General features: G+C 38.8%; 1 protein-coding gene across 1 annotated transcript in view; it reads left to right on the forward strand.

Moving 5' to 3' along the window:
• Positions 1-953: 953 nt before the first annotated feature.
• The window catches only part of LOC139743572 (von Willebrand factor A domain-containing protein 8-like), a 46,894-nt gene continuing 31,456 nt past the window's right edge, over positions 954-16,391 (forward strand). Inside the window, exons 1-16 of the mRNA XM_071654052.1 lie at positions 954-1,055; positions 2,528-2,702; positions 3,759-3,839; positions 4,424-4,479; positions 5,393-5,467; positions 6,601-6,711; positions 7,148-7,315; positions 8,039-8,203; positions 8,834-8,883; positions 9,485-9,593; positions 10,112-10,216; positions 11,403-11,537; positions 12,884-13,018; positions 14,050-14,127; positions 15,049-15,209; positions 15,762-15,875. Of these exons, the coding sequence (XP_071510153.1) occupies positions 2,567-2,702; positions 3,759-3,839; positions 4,424-4,479; positions 5,393-5,467; positions 6,601-6,711; positions 7,148-7,315; positions 8,039-8,203; positions 8,834-8,883; positions 9,485-9,593; positions 10,112-10,216; positions 11,403-11,537; positions 12,884-13,018; positions 14,050-14,127; positions 15,049-15,209; positions 15,762-15,875 (1,679 nt within the window). The 5' untranslated portion in view covers positions 954-1,055; positions 2,528-2,566. The remainder of the gene's footprint in view (positions 1,056-2,527; positions 2,703-3,758; positions 3,840-4,423; positions 4,480-5,392; positions 5,468-6,600; positions 6,712-7,147; positions 7,316-8,038; positions 8,204-8,833; positions 8,884-9,484; positions 9,594-10,111; positions 10,217-11,402; positions 11,538-12,883; positions 13,019-14,049; positions 14,128-15,048; positions 15,210-15,761; positions 15,876-16,391) is intronic.

Consider the following 16,391-nt stretch of genomic DNA (forward strand, 5'->3'; position numbering starts at 1 on the left):
AACGAAATGAAATGAAATGAAATGAAATGAAATGAAATGAAATGAAATGAAATGAAATGAAATGAAATGAAATGAAATGAAATGAAATGAAATGAAATGAAATACAATGATTTATTTACCAAACAAACAAACATCGTCAACAAAGTCACAACAATTAATAGTTAAGATATATATCGATGCAGATTTTGATTCATCCAGGTAGTATGCTAAAAGCGTGTAAATTAAATCTGTTCGACTGGACTTACTTGTGAAAATCACACAACCTTTCACCAACATACAAGTCGGTGATCCGAAAAATTCCTCGACGTACAGACAATAAAGGCAGTAACATCGCCTATTTACTCTCCACGGGTGAATGCTCGCCAGCCAGACAGAGCTGAAGAAGTGACTCGGACGAGTCACGAAACTGTTTTCTCCGTGATTTTCACAAGTAAGTCCAGTCGAACAGATTTAATTTACACGCTTTTAGTTAAGATATAGTTTGGCAAAAAAGAACTGGCAATAGCGTGCAGGCTAGTCGAGGCCAGTCCTTTCAATGATACAGATTATAATATAAGTACATAACTTATTTACAATATCTCCAGAAGAATAGTATGTACATAATTATTACATGTTTTCATAGGGGATCATTATTATATTGATAACAGATACTTTCGCAATGATATCCAAAAGACATTACGGGTGTTTATCTTTTTGACATAAAAGATATGCGTTTCATCAAGTGAATACTTGATGAAACGACAGGTTGAAACATTAAGTATAAACTACTGTTTTCTCCCTCTACTTACTCACAATGAAACAAATAAACAAATAAAATCTATAAATTTGAAAAATCTTCGCATCTCGGCGTATTCTCCCCTCCCTCGCCCTCCTCCCCCTCTCCTCTAGCTCCCCCTTGTTTTGATCGATTATGATTACGATGGGAAACGATCGTTGCAATGTGCCGGTGAATCGAGCTAGAGGGGTTGACACTACTGACATCGTGCTCTCACCCGGAGTGTGAAAACGGGACGAATTTCACCAATTTGTACCCATTCGAGGTTAATTACAGACCGGTAAGTCATCTTTTTAAGTATTCGGCCCGATCTTGTCAGAAAGACCACTCTTTTTTTGTTGTACTCTGTATAGAAAGTATGAAAAAGTCATTCATATAGACCTAGTAAAACCCTCTAGACTCTACTCACTGCACTGTACATGTCCATGTACTACCATTGACTACTGTACAGAGACGTTATTTTTACCGGTACCCACGTTTCGTACTGACTACGGTGTACTACCACCCTCGGTTGATCGTTGTCCTCGCTTGCCCTCTGGCGCTGGCGTGTTGTAGAACTCGTGTGCGTGGTACGCCTCAGTCAGTCGTGCTCGTGTTGCACAGTATGCTACTTGCGTAATGTTTATGCGATGCGTTTCACTTGTTTGCAAGGTACCATTGTCATTGAAGGCAAAATCAACATAAATGCTTAAATATAAGTTTAGAGATAATTGACTAAATATTAGATAATTCATCACTGCAGAATTTACACTTGGCTGTTGTTTTAGTTAGTCTCTTGTGATTCACCTTGTCTTGACCTTGACTCATTCTGTTTTATTTAGTTTTGTTTTTGTTTTTGTTTTTCACAGACTTGAAATCAGATTCGTGTAGGGTTTCTACATGTAGGTTCTATTTCAAACCACTGCTCAATGTCTGGGACTGTTTTCTTGGTTGTGCTGACTGTTGACTTGTCTTGAGTTCATTTTTAAGTAGACCTAGACGATTTTGAAACAAAAATCAGTGCTGATAGATCTCTAGTCTTCCATTGCACTTATTGTTAGACTGTAATTTAGTCAATTTATAATTAATAAATTATGGGTGTGAGGTTTAGACATAACGCAAGCTGCCCGTAATTCGTCCACAAGCCGTCCAAAATTTGACCGCCTGCTACATGTAGAAACATATGCTTTTGCACGCGGTTGAACCTGTCCTTGGCACAGGAGGTCGAATCTTGGTGCCGGTGCCAATTATATACAATTAGAACAACTAGAACAATTCTAGACCCATATCTACTATGTAATGTATGTAGTGCTTTTGCAGATTCACAGTGCAGTTATTTGCTAGTATTGTAAAAGTGGATATTTTCGCGTGACTAATTTTTCGCGCTTGGCCAGGTAAGAAGAGTGTCGGGTGTTTTTAATTCCGAGGAATCAAGACATCACGCACAGGAACATATGGCAAGCAAAAATATTCGCGTGCTTTTATTTTCGTGCTAGTTTCTGGTTGCGCGAAAGGCGCGAAAATTTCCACTTAGTACAATATTCTGCTAATTGGGCAGAAGTTGAAAGAGCAGTACATATGTAATCTAACACATCTCTCTGAGCTCTGATTCATCAGCTGTTTAGTCTTTTCCTCTGTGAAGAAGTAGAGCAGTCTATATTGATAAGCCCATAATTAAACAAGTGTGACCAATTGCCATTTTGAAAAGTTTTAATGTTTAAATGGAAAGTCTTGCTCTTGCTGTTAGCATGTTTCTTTTGTTTTGAATTCAAGATTTGATGTGATAAAGAAGGCAGATCCAATTCACTACTGATGTTTGGTGCGGCAAGAATGAGTTCGGAACAATCTCTGCGGAGACTCCGGCAGCTGCACAGCCTCCTGCTGGGAAACTCGTCTCAAGGAGCCCTGGTTGTCCCCAAACTGAGATGCAGAGCTGTGTATTCAACAGGTGAGTACTGTAGTCCCATGCATTGAGAATACTGCTGGGTCAGACAGGAAGACTATCATGATATTGTGTTTGCTTTGCCACATTCAGTTTATACTTAAATTCTTTAAGTGTATGCAAGGCAGACCTATTATTTTAGAGCCTGTCCCTCATCCCATGCCTGGGGCAGAAAGTTAGTGGGGAAAAAAGATATTAGAAGCTGTGGTAGCTCAGTGGATAATGATGCAGACTTTGAATTGTGAGGTGCCAGATTCAAGTCTCTTTGCAGAATTGGTAGTGACCTAAGGCAAGGTGTTTAATTGCTTCCTCAATGGCAGCATAAAGTGGATTCAAACTCAGGAGTTCTTCTTCACTGCCCAGTATTTGTAAAGTCAATATAGTGGATGTCGTTGAAAATGTTTGCAAATATTCTGTGAGAAGATCAAAGGTCAAGCATCTTGCTGTCTTATAATCTGTTATCACTAATGGCTCTGCAAATTCACTACTACTGCACAGCAAGCTGTATGGTGACTGGACAATTTTGTTCATAATGTCCTACAGTTTATATTCCAAATTTCCATGCAATATTGGCCGTCCACTCAATGCTGTCTAAATTGTTTATTAGCCATTTCATATTTCAAGCAGTGTGGTATTAATGCATGCTCAAATCACTTGTAGGGTGAGTACTGAATTGGCTTTTGTTTATATTATTAATGACAGATGATGGATGGCACCCATGCCAGTGATAATATGCCAATCTGTGAAATCATGAAATAGCCTGAAATAAAAATTTTTCAATGTACTTCAACTCTTCAATTTCTGTACATGTAAATCTATCAAGTCAAAATCTGTAAGTAATGTCAGCGAGGATTTTGTAATTTTGAAGCAGGCATTAATACATGTAGGTTGTAACTAAGCTATTGATGTGTTGGCAGGAGCATTGTGGAACTTCCGTATGATTTCTCACAGGCATTTTCAAATCAAGTGCTTGGACCAGACTTCTGCTGACTATTCATTGTCTTTAACCTTCGACCCCATCTCAGTGTGTTTGTTGTTACTTTGTTTCTTTGTTTTTCAAAGATGGAAAGTCAGTCTCTCTAGGAGGAATCACAAAGACCATCAAAGAACCTGCCAGGAGGGAGCTGGTTCCCCTCAAGTACTGTAAGTTTCTTAAGAACCCTTCCTCAGATATGATTGTATACGACACTGCAATTCATCCCAGTTCTACTTCCAAGTAGAATATGGCTCGCAGTAGAAATTTGAATTACAGTGTATCCACGTTCCTGACAATATCACACATTAATATACAGTAAGTTATGATGATAATTCTGTGAGATACTGCTTCTGATACACTATGACAATATGAATGATCAAATCTGGATCAAGACATATTTGCTGTCCCTGAGTATATTCCAAAAAGTTTCAGCACAGTCTAGGAGGAAGGTAATTTGGGACCACCAAATTAACAGATGTGTCGATCCTGATGTTTATCAATGTACTATGGACATGGACATCATAAAGTTTTGTTTTGTTTTAACAGAGGGCTTACATACAGTGTAACCTCATTAGGTTTTTTCTCTGTTGATGAACCTTCATAATGCTACAATTTGTACATCTGCTAGTGCATTGCATTGAGCCTGTTTGGAACTTGCAGTACAGAATGTTTACATTTCTGGACATATGTACCCATAGAAAGTGCTGTGTATTGTGTTTGATCTGTACAATGTGCTGATTTTTCTTTACAGTGCCTGAAAATGTACCTCAGTCAGTGCTCAGACATCTACGCTGGATCATGCAAAAGGTGAGGTCATTGTTTGATCATTCCACTGTAATAATTGCTGGTCTATTAGAGAAACATTCCCAGCTGGAATCTCTTTCGGACTGAATTTTTATATTTATCTTTTTTGGATGTCTTATTACACATTCCAGATTTCTCAAATCTTTGATATCAATACCTATCTAGCTTGAAATAACTTTTACAATATTCATTGAGCATGAACACTATGTGTCCTACGATTTGAAGCATTTTACTGTAGCAAACTTTTTGAGTCAATTAATATGCCCGAAATTAGCAACACACCAAGATATCGCATCTACTTGTATGAGCACAAATGCATAGTGTCCTGTCTTCATGCTAGAAACTGCGATATTTTTCATCTTGCGAAGGGAATCTACTTACCAATATTTGCCCTTTGTTGTTTTGGTGTCTTGATGGCAAATTCAAGCTCGTAAGCAATCGTCAAACAAGTCCTAATTTGTGAATTATAATACTTGCTGAATATAGTGTGTAAAAAAAAGTATATCATACACAAAGCATATCATCAGGGTAACAATGTAAATTTGGGGGGGGGGATAAAAAGGGAGAGGGGACATAGAAAGATATATTTGGTAGATGGAAATATAGGTCGATAGAGAATGCAAAGGTTGATGGCTGTATTACAGTGTCTGTTGGATTGTGGTAGTGATCGCTTATCCTATGAATGTACATGTATGATTGTACATTGTATGTCCCAAATTTGTGTTTCAATAGAATTCATTGAGGTATATGTAATATATACTGAATCCAAAATGTATTAAAGAGGGAAAAATTGATAAACACAAGTCCTTGCTTTGCCAGCATTTCAAAATGTGATTAGAAGGAACTATAGCTGTGAGGTAATGCTACATGTACATGTAGTGATGCTGAATTTGTTTTTTTGTGTGTGTCTATCTAGGATGCCCTCGGTCAAGACGTCTTCTTCATCGGTGCCCCCGGTCCTCTCAGAAGAGCCATCGCTATGCAGTATCTGGTGAGACAGAACTTACTTGGCCCTTTAACCCGTTTAGGATGAGTCCTGAGTATACTCGGGCAAGGGTCTATGGGAAATGCGTGTTGTAGCAAAATCAGCCCGTCCTCAACGGGTTAAAGTACACCCTGTACCAACTGTGTGAAAGTATCAGTGATATATAGGTACATACCATCCTCTGTTGCTGTAAAGGTGTTTAAAGATTTAAGAAATGGAACACCACATGCACATATGAACAAGTATGATTTGGTAATATTTTGTTTGAAGGATGACTGATATTGAACATATTTCGACACTGAAAGTTGTTCTCTCTCTTTACTTTTAAGGAAATAGAGGTCTTGAGTCATTTTTGGAAGTATCAAAAAAAGATGTTTATTTAGAGTAGGTGGAAAACAAGACACTAATGACAATTCTTGATAGTTATTTTGCTGCAGTGTAGGTTTACATTGATATCTTATTTCTCTAAGATGTTGAGGGCTGACTCTGTTAATTGTTTAGTATAGAGAGTTGAGATTAATGCTTAGTTATCTCACGTGTGTGATTTTCTTTTCACGCAGCAACATATATGCTAGTGCTGTTTGTGAAAAGAAAAGTAGCTTCTCTCATGTTCAATGGGTTGTTTCTCTGTCCTGTAGTGGACTTCTTTTCTTCTCTTCAATCCAGACCTGCCACATCTCCCTTATTCTGCTGGATACCTCCCCCCCCCCCCAAAAAAAAAGACTTTGTCCATAAAAAAACAGTAACAAAAGAATAAATACAAAAGCACAAGAAAACATGACTTTTATGGACTCTGGTCCTAGATTCTATCAGTTGGTGAAAGGGGGAGGGGAAGAGCATTGACCCTTGACCCAACCAACCATGAGCACTATCCCTCCCCACACCACCACACCCCTAGCCCAATGCAACCCCTGGAGCCAATCCTACTCTGGCGACCATAAAAAGCTATAATACAGAAATATAGAAAATACACCCTCAAGATATGACAACCAATTCTAAACTCAAGCATCTGCAGCATTTTATCACCGTTCTCTGAGTCTTATTCTGTCCGTATATAGTGTGCGTAGGCCATATGGAAAATATAAACTTGATGAATACTGGAAACATTGTGTCATTTTTTTTTTTGCCCCACCCTGTAGGAGATGACCAAGAGAGAAGTGGAGTACATGGCTCTGTCAAGAGACACGACGGAATCGGATCTGAAGCAGAGGAGAGAAATCAAAGCTAGCACAGCATTCTATATCGACCAAGTAAGAATTTCCCTTTGTGAAATCAGTTCTTCATATTTTCTGCCATAACTGTGAAGTTTGACGTGTGTAAAATGTGCATTTTATGACACTCAGTAGACCAATGTATCAAAAATTTCCTTGTTTGTTTTGTTTTTGGTTTTCTGTCAGTAAGTGTGCAAATGTAGGGCATGTACACGTAGAGAGGGCAAACACTTCATCAGTCATTATTTTGAGAAATAGATGCAGAGAATGTATCACTGAAATCTTATTGGATGACTTAGTATTAAAAAAGGAAAAATGTGTGTATTTCTTGGACACTGTGTAGCCAATGAACGTTCTGCCATTGAGACCAATTGTGTTATTTACACACAAAATTTGCAGTATGTGTAAGTGCACTATATGTACTTGCACTTGCTTCATTGCAGACTGGTGTCATATAATTTCTTTTGCCTCACAGTGTGCAGTCAGGGCAGCCACCGAGGGTCGGGTGCTGGTCTTGGAAGGCATTGAGAAGGCAGAGAGGAACGTGCTACCAGTCCTGAACAACCTGCTGGAGAACCGTGAGATGCAGCTGGAGGATGGGAGGTTCCTGGTGGCCAGCGAGAGATACGACAAGCTGCTGAAGGTAGCCATTCTTTAGACTACTGTAACAAATTTGCAAATTCACATCGACTTATTTTTCGCGCTCAACTGGGTAAGATGAATATTGCCTGTTTTTAATTCCACGGAATCAAATTGTAAAATAGTATTAGTGGTAGTTACAGTAGACCAAGCAAGAAATTTGCGTGCTTACCTTTTATTTTTGTGCTAGTTTCATGTTGCACGAAATGTGTGAACATTTCTACCTTCAGAATATGCAATCACTAACTTGGACATGCTCTTTATTAATGGACCAGAAAGATATGACATATTTGGGTAACATTTCTTTACAAACTACTCTTTGTATATTTACAGTGCAGTATTGTAAAAGAATCCGGCTAGATTGTACTTTAGGATGTACAAGTCAATGTCTAATGATGTATATTTCATCTTATTTCTTAAATAAAATGATGGATAATAGAATACTACACATGTAATTTGCTTGTGTCTTTTATGAAACTCTGCTAGGTTGCTACCTTTTGTCTTTGTAAGTTTTTTTGTCTTGCTTCCAATAGCAGTTTTCTGTAGAAGATAGATATTTCTAGATGTCAAACTTAGTAGATAATTCCATTACCTACTTTCAAGTTGATAATGGTGATGTTTTCTGATGTTATGTGCTCATCACGCAATAAGATGGATCTTTTTCAGGTGTAATCTTCTGTCATCATAGTGTGTGGACATTATTTTGTTGTGTCTCCCTGTATGACAGGATCACACCAAGGAGGAGCTGGACAGGTGGAAACTGGTCAGGGTCAACGAGGACTTCCGGGTCATAGCCCTGGGTCTACCGGTCCCCAAGTACAGAGGGAATCCCCTAGACCCGCCCCTCAGATCCCGCTTCCAGGCTAGAGATGTGAATCCAGTAACTTTCAGGGTAAGGACATGGAGGTGAAATCAACCTCTTCAATGTTATCTGATGATAATGTGTGTTCTTGTTTGTGAGTGTCAAGTGATGTTTGTATGACCTTTGAAGGGCAGTAAATCAAGTGATTGTACTTGTATGGAGCTTGCTGTTGCATCATTTTCATGGTGTTGGTAGGGCTACTTTTTGATTTGTTTTTGTGATTCAGCTCTTGGGAGGTATAAACCTGCAAATGAGAGTGTTGAATTGTTAGGGGGCTGTTTAATAAGCATGGCTATGAACCTTAATGCCAGTTGATTTCCACTGCAGCTGCAGCTTCAAACTACAGTACCTATACAACATATGCCTGGGTTTGAATATAATGCAGATTGTGGAGTTAATCAGCAGTCTTATGATGTGAAATTTGCAAGGCCTCCAATTTTCAGAAACTAGTCAGAAAAGCCTTATAGGCCCCAAAGATTATAAGCTGACCATCATCTCTAAGTGTATGAGATGTGGGCTCAAAATGCTTGAGATATGGGGTCAAAATGTTTTAGGGTTTAAATATGCCAGGAATGTTGATGATTAGAGGTTAGAATATACACTGTATGTTCGCTCCTTGATTAGCTTACCCTTCTCTTCCCGCCCATTCTATATTCTCAGGATCATTTACAACTGCTTACAGAATCTGGACAGTCTGTGCCTTCAGAGAGGTGAGGCATTTCATTTAAGCAGGATATTGGGTTTGTTATATTTCATCAATTGCATGAGATTAAGACCTTAAAGTGATGGTAAAGTTCTGGTTGAGACGAGGGATTCAGATTTTAACCTTTGTTGGAGATAATTAGAAATCACATACAAAATATTGAACAGCATATGATTCTTAAGAGAAATTCAGTTTATTTGATGAAGATTGGTTTTGAAATGGCTGAGATATCAAAAAACAAAGTAAAACAAAGTGGCCCTAATAAAAGGTGGGTTCCATCTTGCCTGCCACAATTTGACCAAGCAATACTTTGTTCTCCAAAATGACAATGAGACCAGTTCAGTAAACAATTCTTTCCCTTTAAGTTGGTGGCAAAGAGAATGTAACTAATGTTGAAATTCTTAGTATTTATAAGACACTTGCGTATTGTGGACTGACCCATTATTTTTTTTTTTCTGTAGTGTTTGCTATTGTACTTTAATTTCATCAACATGAATTTGATTTCTTTCTCACTTGAAATTCATGTTGTGATTGGACAAGATGGTATAGATTCTTTGCGTGCCATTTAGAGAAGTTTTTATCAACTAGTCCTTTTTTTTTTTGCACAGACTCTCCCAGCTACTTTCATTTGCCACCACCTTACGCACCGAAGAGGTCGCATCGCTAGGTCTCCCAGACTTTCCTCTTGATAACTTGGAGAACCTGGTTCGAATCCTGGTAAGGCAGCTGCACACTTCTTTTTCTAGTGGTGCCGTCTTACTTTTTGTATCTATTATACTACACAGGAGAAGCAGTATGTATGAAGTGCTGATCAGTCGACACCCATGTTGGGTCTGTTTTTACACTCTCGTATGATATAATGGCGAAATCACATGGTTTAGCAACAAAGTTTGACACGTATGCAACATAGTTTACTTGTAATGAATGTCATAGAAAATATGCTTCTTGATGAGATAGAGGAGAAGGCCCGGTCTCCATATCCCTTGAGATGCGTAATGGGCATCTGGAGAGTAAGGCCTGATGAATGAAGGCCAGGGCGAGGATGATGCTGCTCGATTAGGGAAGACAGGTAGCCTGGGACCCAACTGTGAATGATCTTAAAAGTGAGCAGTAGGATCTTGAAATCAGTTCTGTTCGTAGTGCAGCTCATCCAGGACAGGGGTGATGTGATCATACTTCCTCAGCCCAGTGAGCGATATCTGTCTCATTCCTTCCCCTCCCTCCCCCTCCCAAAGAATGCAGTGCCATCAGCCTCATTACACAGATTACTCCACCAGCTCTACCCGTATGAGGTCTTCCTCGGGAAGGAAGGACAGGAATCGGTCCTCGATGCCCTACAGGTGAGGCAGTGACCATGACAAACCCCTCTTATTCAGTCATTCAGCCTCAATTTCATTCCACTACAAGAACTTTCAAACATTGCTGACCAACTGTGCACTCCACACCTTCAAACCCTTGGACTCCATTTCATAAATAGTTGATATGATTGCAACTCTTGCTGGAATGGCAGTTGTCATGGTAACAACAAGAATCCAGCTTCCTTATTGGCTGTTGCTATGGGAAGTTGCCATTCCAGCAAGAGTCGCTATCCTAATATCTTTTATGAAATGGGGAACAGATCTCTTACTATACTTATTGCATAACTTTGTACTCTATCACTGTTGGTTATACCCACTGGTGTCCTGTAGCTACTGCAGTTGCATTATCGTTCTTTTCTTTCAGTGTTAGTGCTACACGTATAGCCAAGATTGTTAATTTGTGCAGAACTTTAAAATAAAATTTTAAATTACAATAACTTCAAACTTGTGGCAGGTTAGGAGTGAGGAGGTGTGAAAATATTAGATATTACTGGACTTAACCTTTCTCAGTTTTAATGGAAAATACACAAGGCGTGAATTCACAAAAGGTAACAATAAAGGCGTATAATAAAAACAGATACGTTGACACAAGGTGCCCTTTGAGAGAGCTTGCTGTAGAGGAGTATTCCAGATAAGTTATACAATTTTACATCACATAGTATGTAAATCTTTAGTGACCGTGTATAGATTTGTATAATTTATTGCGGTCCTTGAGCAGATAAACCAATACTAGGAAAAAATACATCAAACATAGTACACAGAACAAGAATGATGACATTGGAGGCTCACGTATTCCCGTATAAACGTAGCATTGTAATTCTGTTACAATACCACTTGTGTAAAGAGTTCACCTGTTCAAAATTTACGCATGTTTTCTTCTTTTGTTCTGCTTCCTTGAGCAGCTGATCATGCATTCTTATGTGAAGCTGCCATGTCATTATCCTTGTTCACTTTTATTTGTTATCAATTTTGAAAACATTCTTAAGTCTCATCCCAATCATGATCAATTCTGAAACTCTTTGCCTAGTGTAACCAATTTATAGATGCATGTTCACATGCAAAATTTAATGTCTAAAAATCATCTACTGATCTCCTGTTAGTACATGTATATATGCAACTTTAAAAATAAAAAGAATCAATTCATGGGTTGATGTTTTATGTACTACAGAAATTTGAGTTGAAACCAGGAAAATTTGAGAAGCCCCCAAAGCAGAGGATAGCTGGAGTTCACTCGACCAATCAGGGCCAGGAATACCATGCCATGGCAACAGTGGAGGTCGAAGGTCAGATTAGTCAGCTCCAGGTAATTCAGCCACAAGAGGTTCTCAATTGACATGTGTGTGGCGATTCATCCTCCGATGGTGGTCACCATGATAGATAAAACTTCGCAGACACAATCCAGCAAGAGCTGACAATTCAGTTTGGTTTAATGCTAGACCTGTGCTGTGATTTTTATTTTTTTTTTATTTATTTTTTCTTAACAGAAAATTAGAATAGCCCTTGTCATTGTGTTACTATTGCATATGTGACCCTGCACCACAAAACCAACAAAAAGTCGCCAGACATGGATTTTTAGTTAGGACAGATTCTTAAAGAGCAGACTGTAAGCTTTAAAATGATGTATAACTCAATTTAAATGAACTCTCCTAACCTATCTAAATACTGGAAAGAAAGCGCACACTCTGGAAAAGTGGGAACTGAGAAAAGAGCCTCTGAAGTAATGAGTCTATTCAAGCGCTTAATCTTTACCAAGCCGTGCTAGCTGTGCGGTGAAAGGGACAAAACACAGGATGTAAACCACCAGAGCAACAACAATGAAGGGATTATCAAATTGAGCTGAAATTGAGTATGTTCTATCAACAAATTATGTTCATGATTATTGCCAACTTTCAAAGCAGTAGCTTTATCCTTTCACAAGTTATTAGACTTGAAAGTGAAGAGTGTGCAAAGGATTTTAAGAAATGGAAAGGGGCCTCTAAGACATTCTTGATCATTACTCTCCCCCAAAAAAGGGTTGTAGAAAAACTGCTGAAAGCACACTTTCCCATTCATGTTATGATCCCAAAATAAAGAATAGTGTAGAAGAAGGATAGCTCTTTCAGAAAATATGAGAAACTCAAGATTGACTCGGTTGACCCATTTGACCTTTCTTGAGTCCCCACGTAAAATCAGTGGGTGTGACTTTTTGTTTGTTTTGTGATGCACGGTCACATATGATCAGTTCAAATTTCCTGTAATGTTAGAGAGTTGAAATTTATCATTGTTGTGCTGTAAAATGTATATAAGGGATGTCATCCTTGATATTTTGTCATTGGCATTGTCACTTGTTCCTTTCCAAATATGTTATGTAAAGGCTTTTGATATATTTCAATAATTTCAAACAAATTCTGCTTTGGTGGTGTCTCATGTCCTTCACTGCTGAAGATTATTGTAGGAATGAAAGATTATGTCTTGTATAGGTTTGAGGTTGAAATGTATGGAAATGCAATGACATGTATCATGCATAGGTAGCACTTCTTAGGTATGGAATCGAGACCATGCTTAAAAAAAAATGTATATGAAAGTGTTCTCGTTCTTAACCATTCCCTGTCAGTTATTTTGAATTGTTTGATGTGACGTACATGGACCCTTCTCTTTTTGTCGATATAGGTGCCAAGAGGACAGAGGGGGGACCACGAAAGGGACGCAACTCACAAATACATCTCAACGGAAACACACGAGGGCCTCCTTGCTGACATGCTGATGTCACACTCTGTAGGCGACTTCTGTCTGGTCGGACCAAAGGTAGCTATGCGAACGAGAATTGGCCTGAGCTACATATAGATGTGTGACATACGCAGTTCTTGATTTAAAGATAATATAAAGTTTTGGTACTTCAAAAGTTTCCCTGAATTTCCTTGTCTTAGTTTGTGTTTCAGGTTAAAGTACCTTTCATATAACTAACACTGAGACTTACTCGCCCCAAAGTGCTCTCATGTCTTTGTAATCGCGCAATTAACTGCGACCAGCAGCCCCATACGCATAGCATAATGGGGCTGCGCATTGTAGCATTCAGGATCATGACAGACTAGTATCGCAGGTAAATATCAACTTAAAATCCAAAAATTTCTTCAATTTGAAGACTTACCAGTTAAGTTGAAGTATTGAAAACAGGCTTCGGAAATTCAGGGAAATATTTGAGGTACCAAAACTTTATATTATCTTTAATTTGTTTGTTTTGATTTACTCTGCATTTGACTACAAGGTATCATTTGCATACAGACAAAAAAAACCCACCAACACACAGTGAATCAATGCTGGACTTGTAGGAGTGCGAATGAAGGGAAATGTACATTTATGATTAGATTAAATGAGAGTATTTATATGTCTTCATATTACGGAAAGTTAAATTCCACAAACATGAAGATGTGTTTTGATTGATGAGAGATCATTGGGTTCTTGTGATTGGTATAACACGTATGCATACTTCAGATTAGTAATCTGCAGTCTCTTGTCATGACAGTTAATCTGCACTCTGTTGTCATGACAGTTAGTAATCTGCAGTCTCTTGTCATGACAGTTAATCTGCACTCTGTTGTCATGACAGTTAGTAATCTGCAGTCTGTTGTCATGACAGGTAATAATCTGCAGTCTGTTGTCATGACAGTTAGTAATCTGCAGTCTGTTGTCATGACAGGTAATAATCTGCAGTCTGTTGTCATGACAGTTAGTAATCGCAGTCTTTTGTCATGACAGTTAGTAATCTGCAGTCTGTTGTCATGTCAGTAATCTGCAGTCTGTTGTCATGACAGTTATTTTGTTGTGATCCCAAATAGGGTTGCGGGAAGAGTGTGCTGGCGAGAGAGTTTGCGGAGAAGCTTGGCTACAACACAGAGATTGTCATGCTGTACCAGGTATGTGTGAAGATGCTTATCAGAGATTACTGCTTCTTCGTACAGTGTGTGACACTGAAAATTTTCACACGAGTAATATATTCACACTCAGCTTTGAATAGTTCGATGAATTCACATGATTGTAATTTTACAAACAGTCATAACAATTATTAAAGTGAGCTCTTCAAAAAGCTCAGTACTGCCATGGGGGATAAGGGCTCTGGCAGCACATACTGTAGTATAGGTTATTCTAGTCCACATTCATGACAGCAAATTCACTCATGTTACAGGACTAATGAATGTGGAGAAAACTACAAATAACATAGCAGTTATACAGTGCCTCAAAAGTACACCTACCTGAAATCAGAGATATAAAATGATATTATAGCAAGCAGAAAAATGAAAAATGCTTGTAGTTTTGCACTATTTTCATATTTCATGAAATACCTGAAAATTCCACTTTAACTGCAGTCTTCTGTTCCCTATGGTAAGTAGTTTTATCTATTTCCCTGTAATTGCACTGAGTATAATCAGGGCTGCACCTAACCCATTTTTTCTACTGGTCCGACCTGTCTGCCGGACCAGTAGGTACCCCGTTTTTTCCATTTTTTGACTGGTCTGTTCCTGAAAAAGTTATTGGTCCGACAGTGATTTTTACTGGTCAGGGACCATCGGACCAGTGCCAGTGTGCAGCATTGGCATAATTATCATGAATGAAGTGGTAGTTAGTCTCATCATCAGCCTGTTCCAAGCTATGAGTTGATTGGCACCGTGCCAGTCAACGTTTTTCTGAAATCATCACGTATACACTTCTGTATGATATTATCTAGTACTTCTGCTAACTGTTTTTGCATCTGCCTGTCTCTTTCCGGAATTTCGTTATAATCGAGTTTGTTATAATGGGAGTGCACTGTAATCATGAACGCACCTCCTACTTTTCAGGACATGACCTCTCGTGACCTCTTGCAACAAAGAATCACCGAGCTCAACGGCGACACGGCATGGCGTCTGTCGCCTCTCATCAAGGCGGCCCTAGAGGGCAGCATAGCACTGCTGGACGGTCTCCACCGGGTGAACCCGAGCACACTGGCTGTGTTACACAGGTGAGGAAAATACACATTTTTGAAATAATTGAAATGTGGAAATAGTCTGCGTAAACTCTTATCTTGCCAGGAAAACATGAAATGCAGACTGAATGCTCTGGATCTAACTCTTGTAGTTTAATACTCAACATGACCAACCCTTCTCATTCATTCTTATTCTGTGTATGTTCACTATGTACTATGTTCTCTATGTTCACGATGTTCACTAATACGCCATGGCCCTGTTGCATAAAACCCTTACCGCTGGACTTACCGCTCCTTTCTAGCGGTAAGCCTTCAAATTAGCGGTAAATTCTATAATCCTTGATGCTGATTGGCTGTGACGCCTAATTTTGACGGTAGTTACCACTGAAATTCAATGGTAAGTTTTATGCAACGGGCCCCATGAGATAACAAAATTGCAATTCTTTCGTTTGTTTGTTTTTGTTCACTATATTCACTAATATGCCATGAGATAGCAAAATTTCCATTCTTTTGTTTTTTTTTGGTTTTTTTGTATGGAAAGGAGATGAAGTCTTAAGAAAATTCCTCAATGATGATGTTTTCCCCCAGACTGGTGCATGACCGTGAAGTCACGCTGTTTGATGGGACGAGACTGCTGCGCCACGACAGATTTGAACAGGCAAAACAGGACACGGGTCTCTCCGAGGCAGAGCTCGGTGAAAGGTACAAATAAAGTTGAAGATACTTCTACTACTACTTCTGTTACTACTACTATACTGCTGCTGCTGCTACTTCTGCTACTTCTGCTACTACTACTACTACTACTACTGCTACTACTACTACTACTACTACTACTACTACTACTACTACTACTACTACTACAACAACAACAACTACCACTACTACTACTACTACTACTACTATTACTACTACTACTACTACTACTACTACTACTGCTACTACTACTACTACTACTACTACTACTACTACTACTACTACTACTACAACTACCACTACTACTACTACTACTACTACTACTACTGCTACAGCTACTGCTACTGCTGCTGCTGCTGCTGCTGCTACAAGAATTACTACTACTACTATTACTACTACTACTACTACTACTACTACTACTGATACTGAAACTACACTTGTAGTGGTACTACTGCTACTATTACTGAGTCATCTACAACTACCACTTACCACTACAGCTGCTATTACTTCTACCGTTACTACTGC

Source organism: Diadema antillarum, unplaced genomic scaffold (assembly GCF_040938485.1).
Source record: "Diadema antillarum isolate AM-2024a unplaced genomic scaffold, OU_Dant_1.0 seq00001097_RagTag, whole genome shotgun sequence".
NCBI classification, from domain to species: Eukaryota; Metazoa; Echinodermata; class Echinoidea; order Diadematoida; family Diadematidae; genus Diadema; species Diadema antillarum.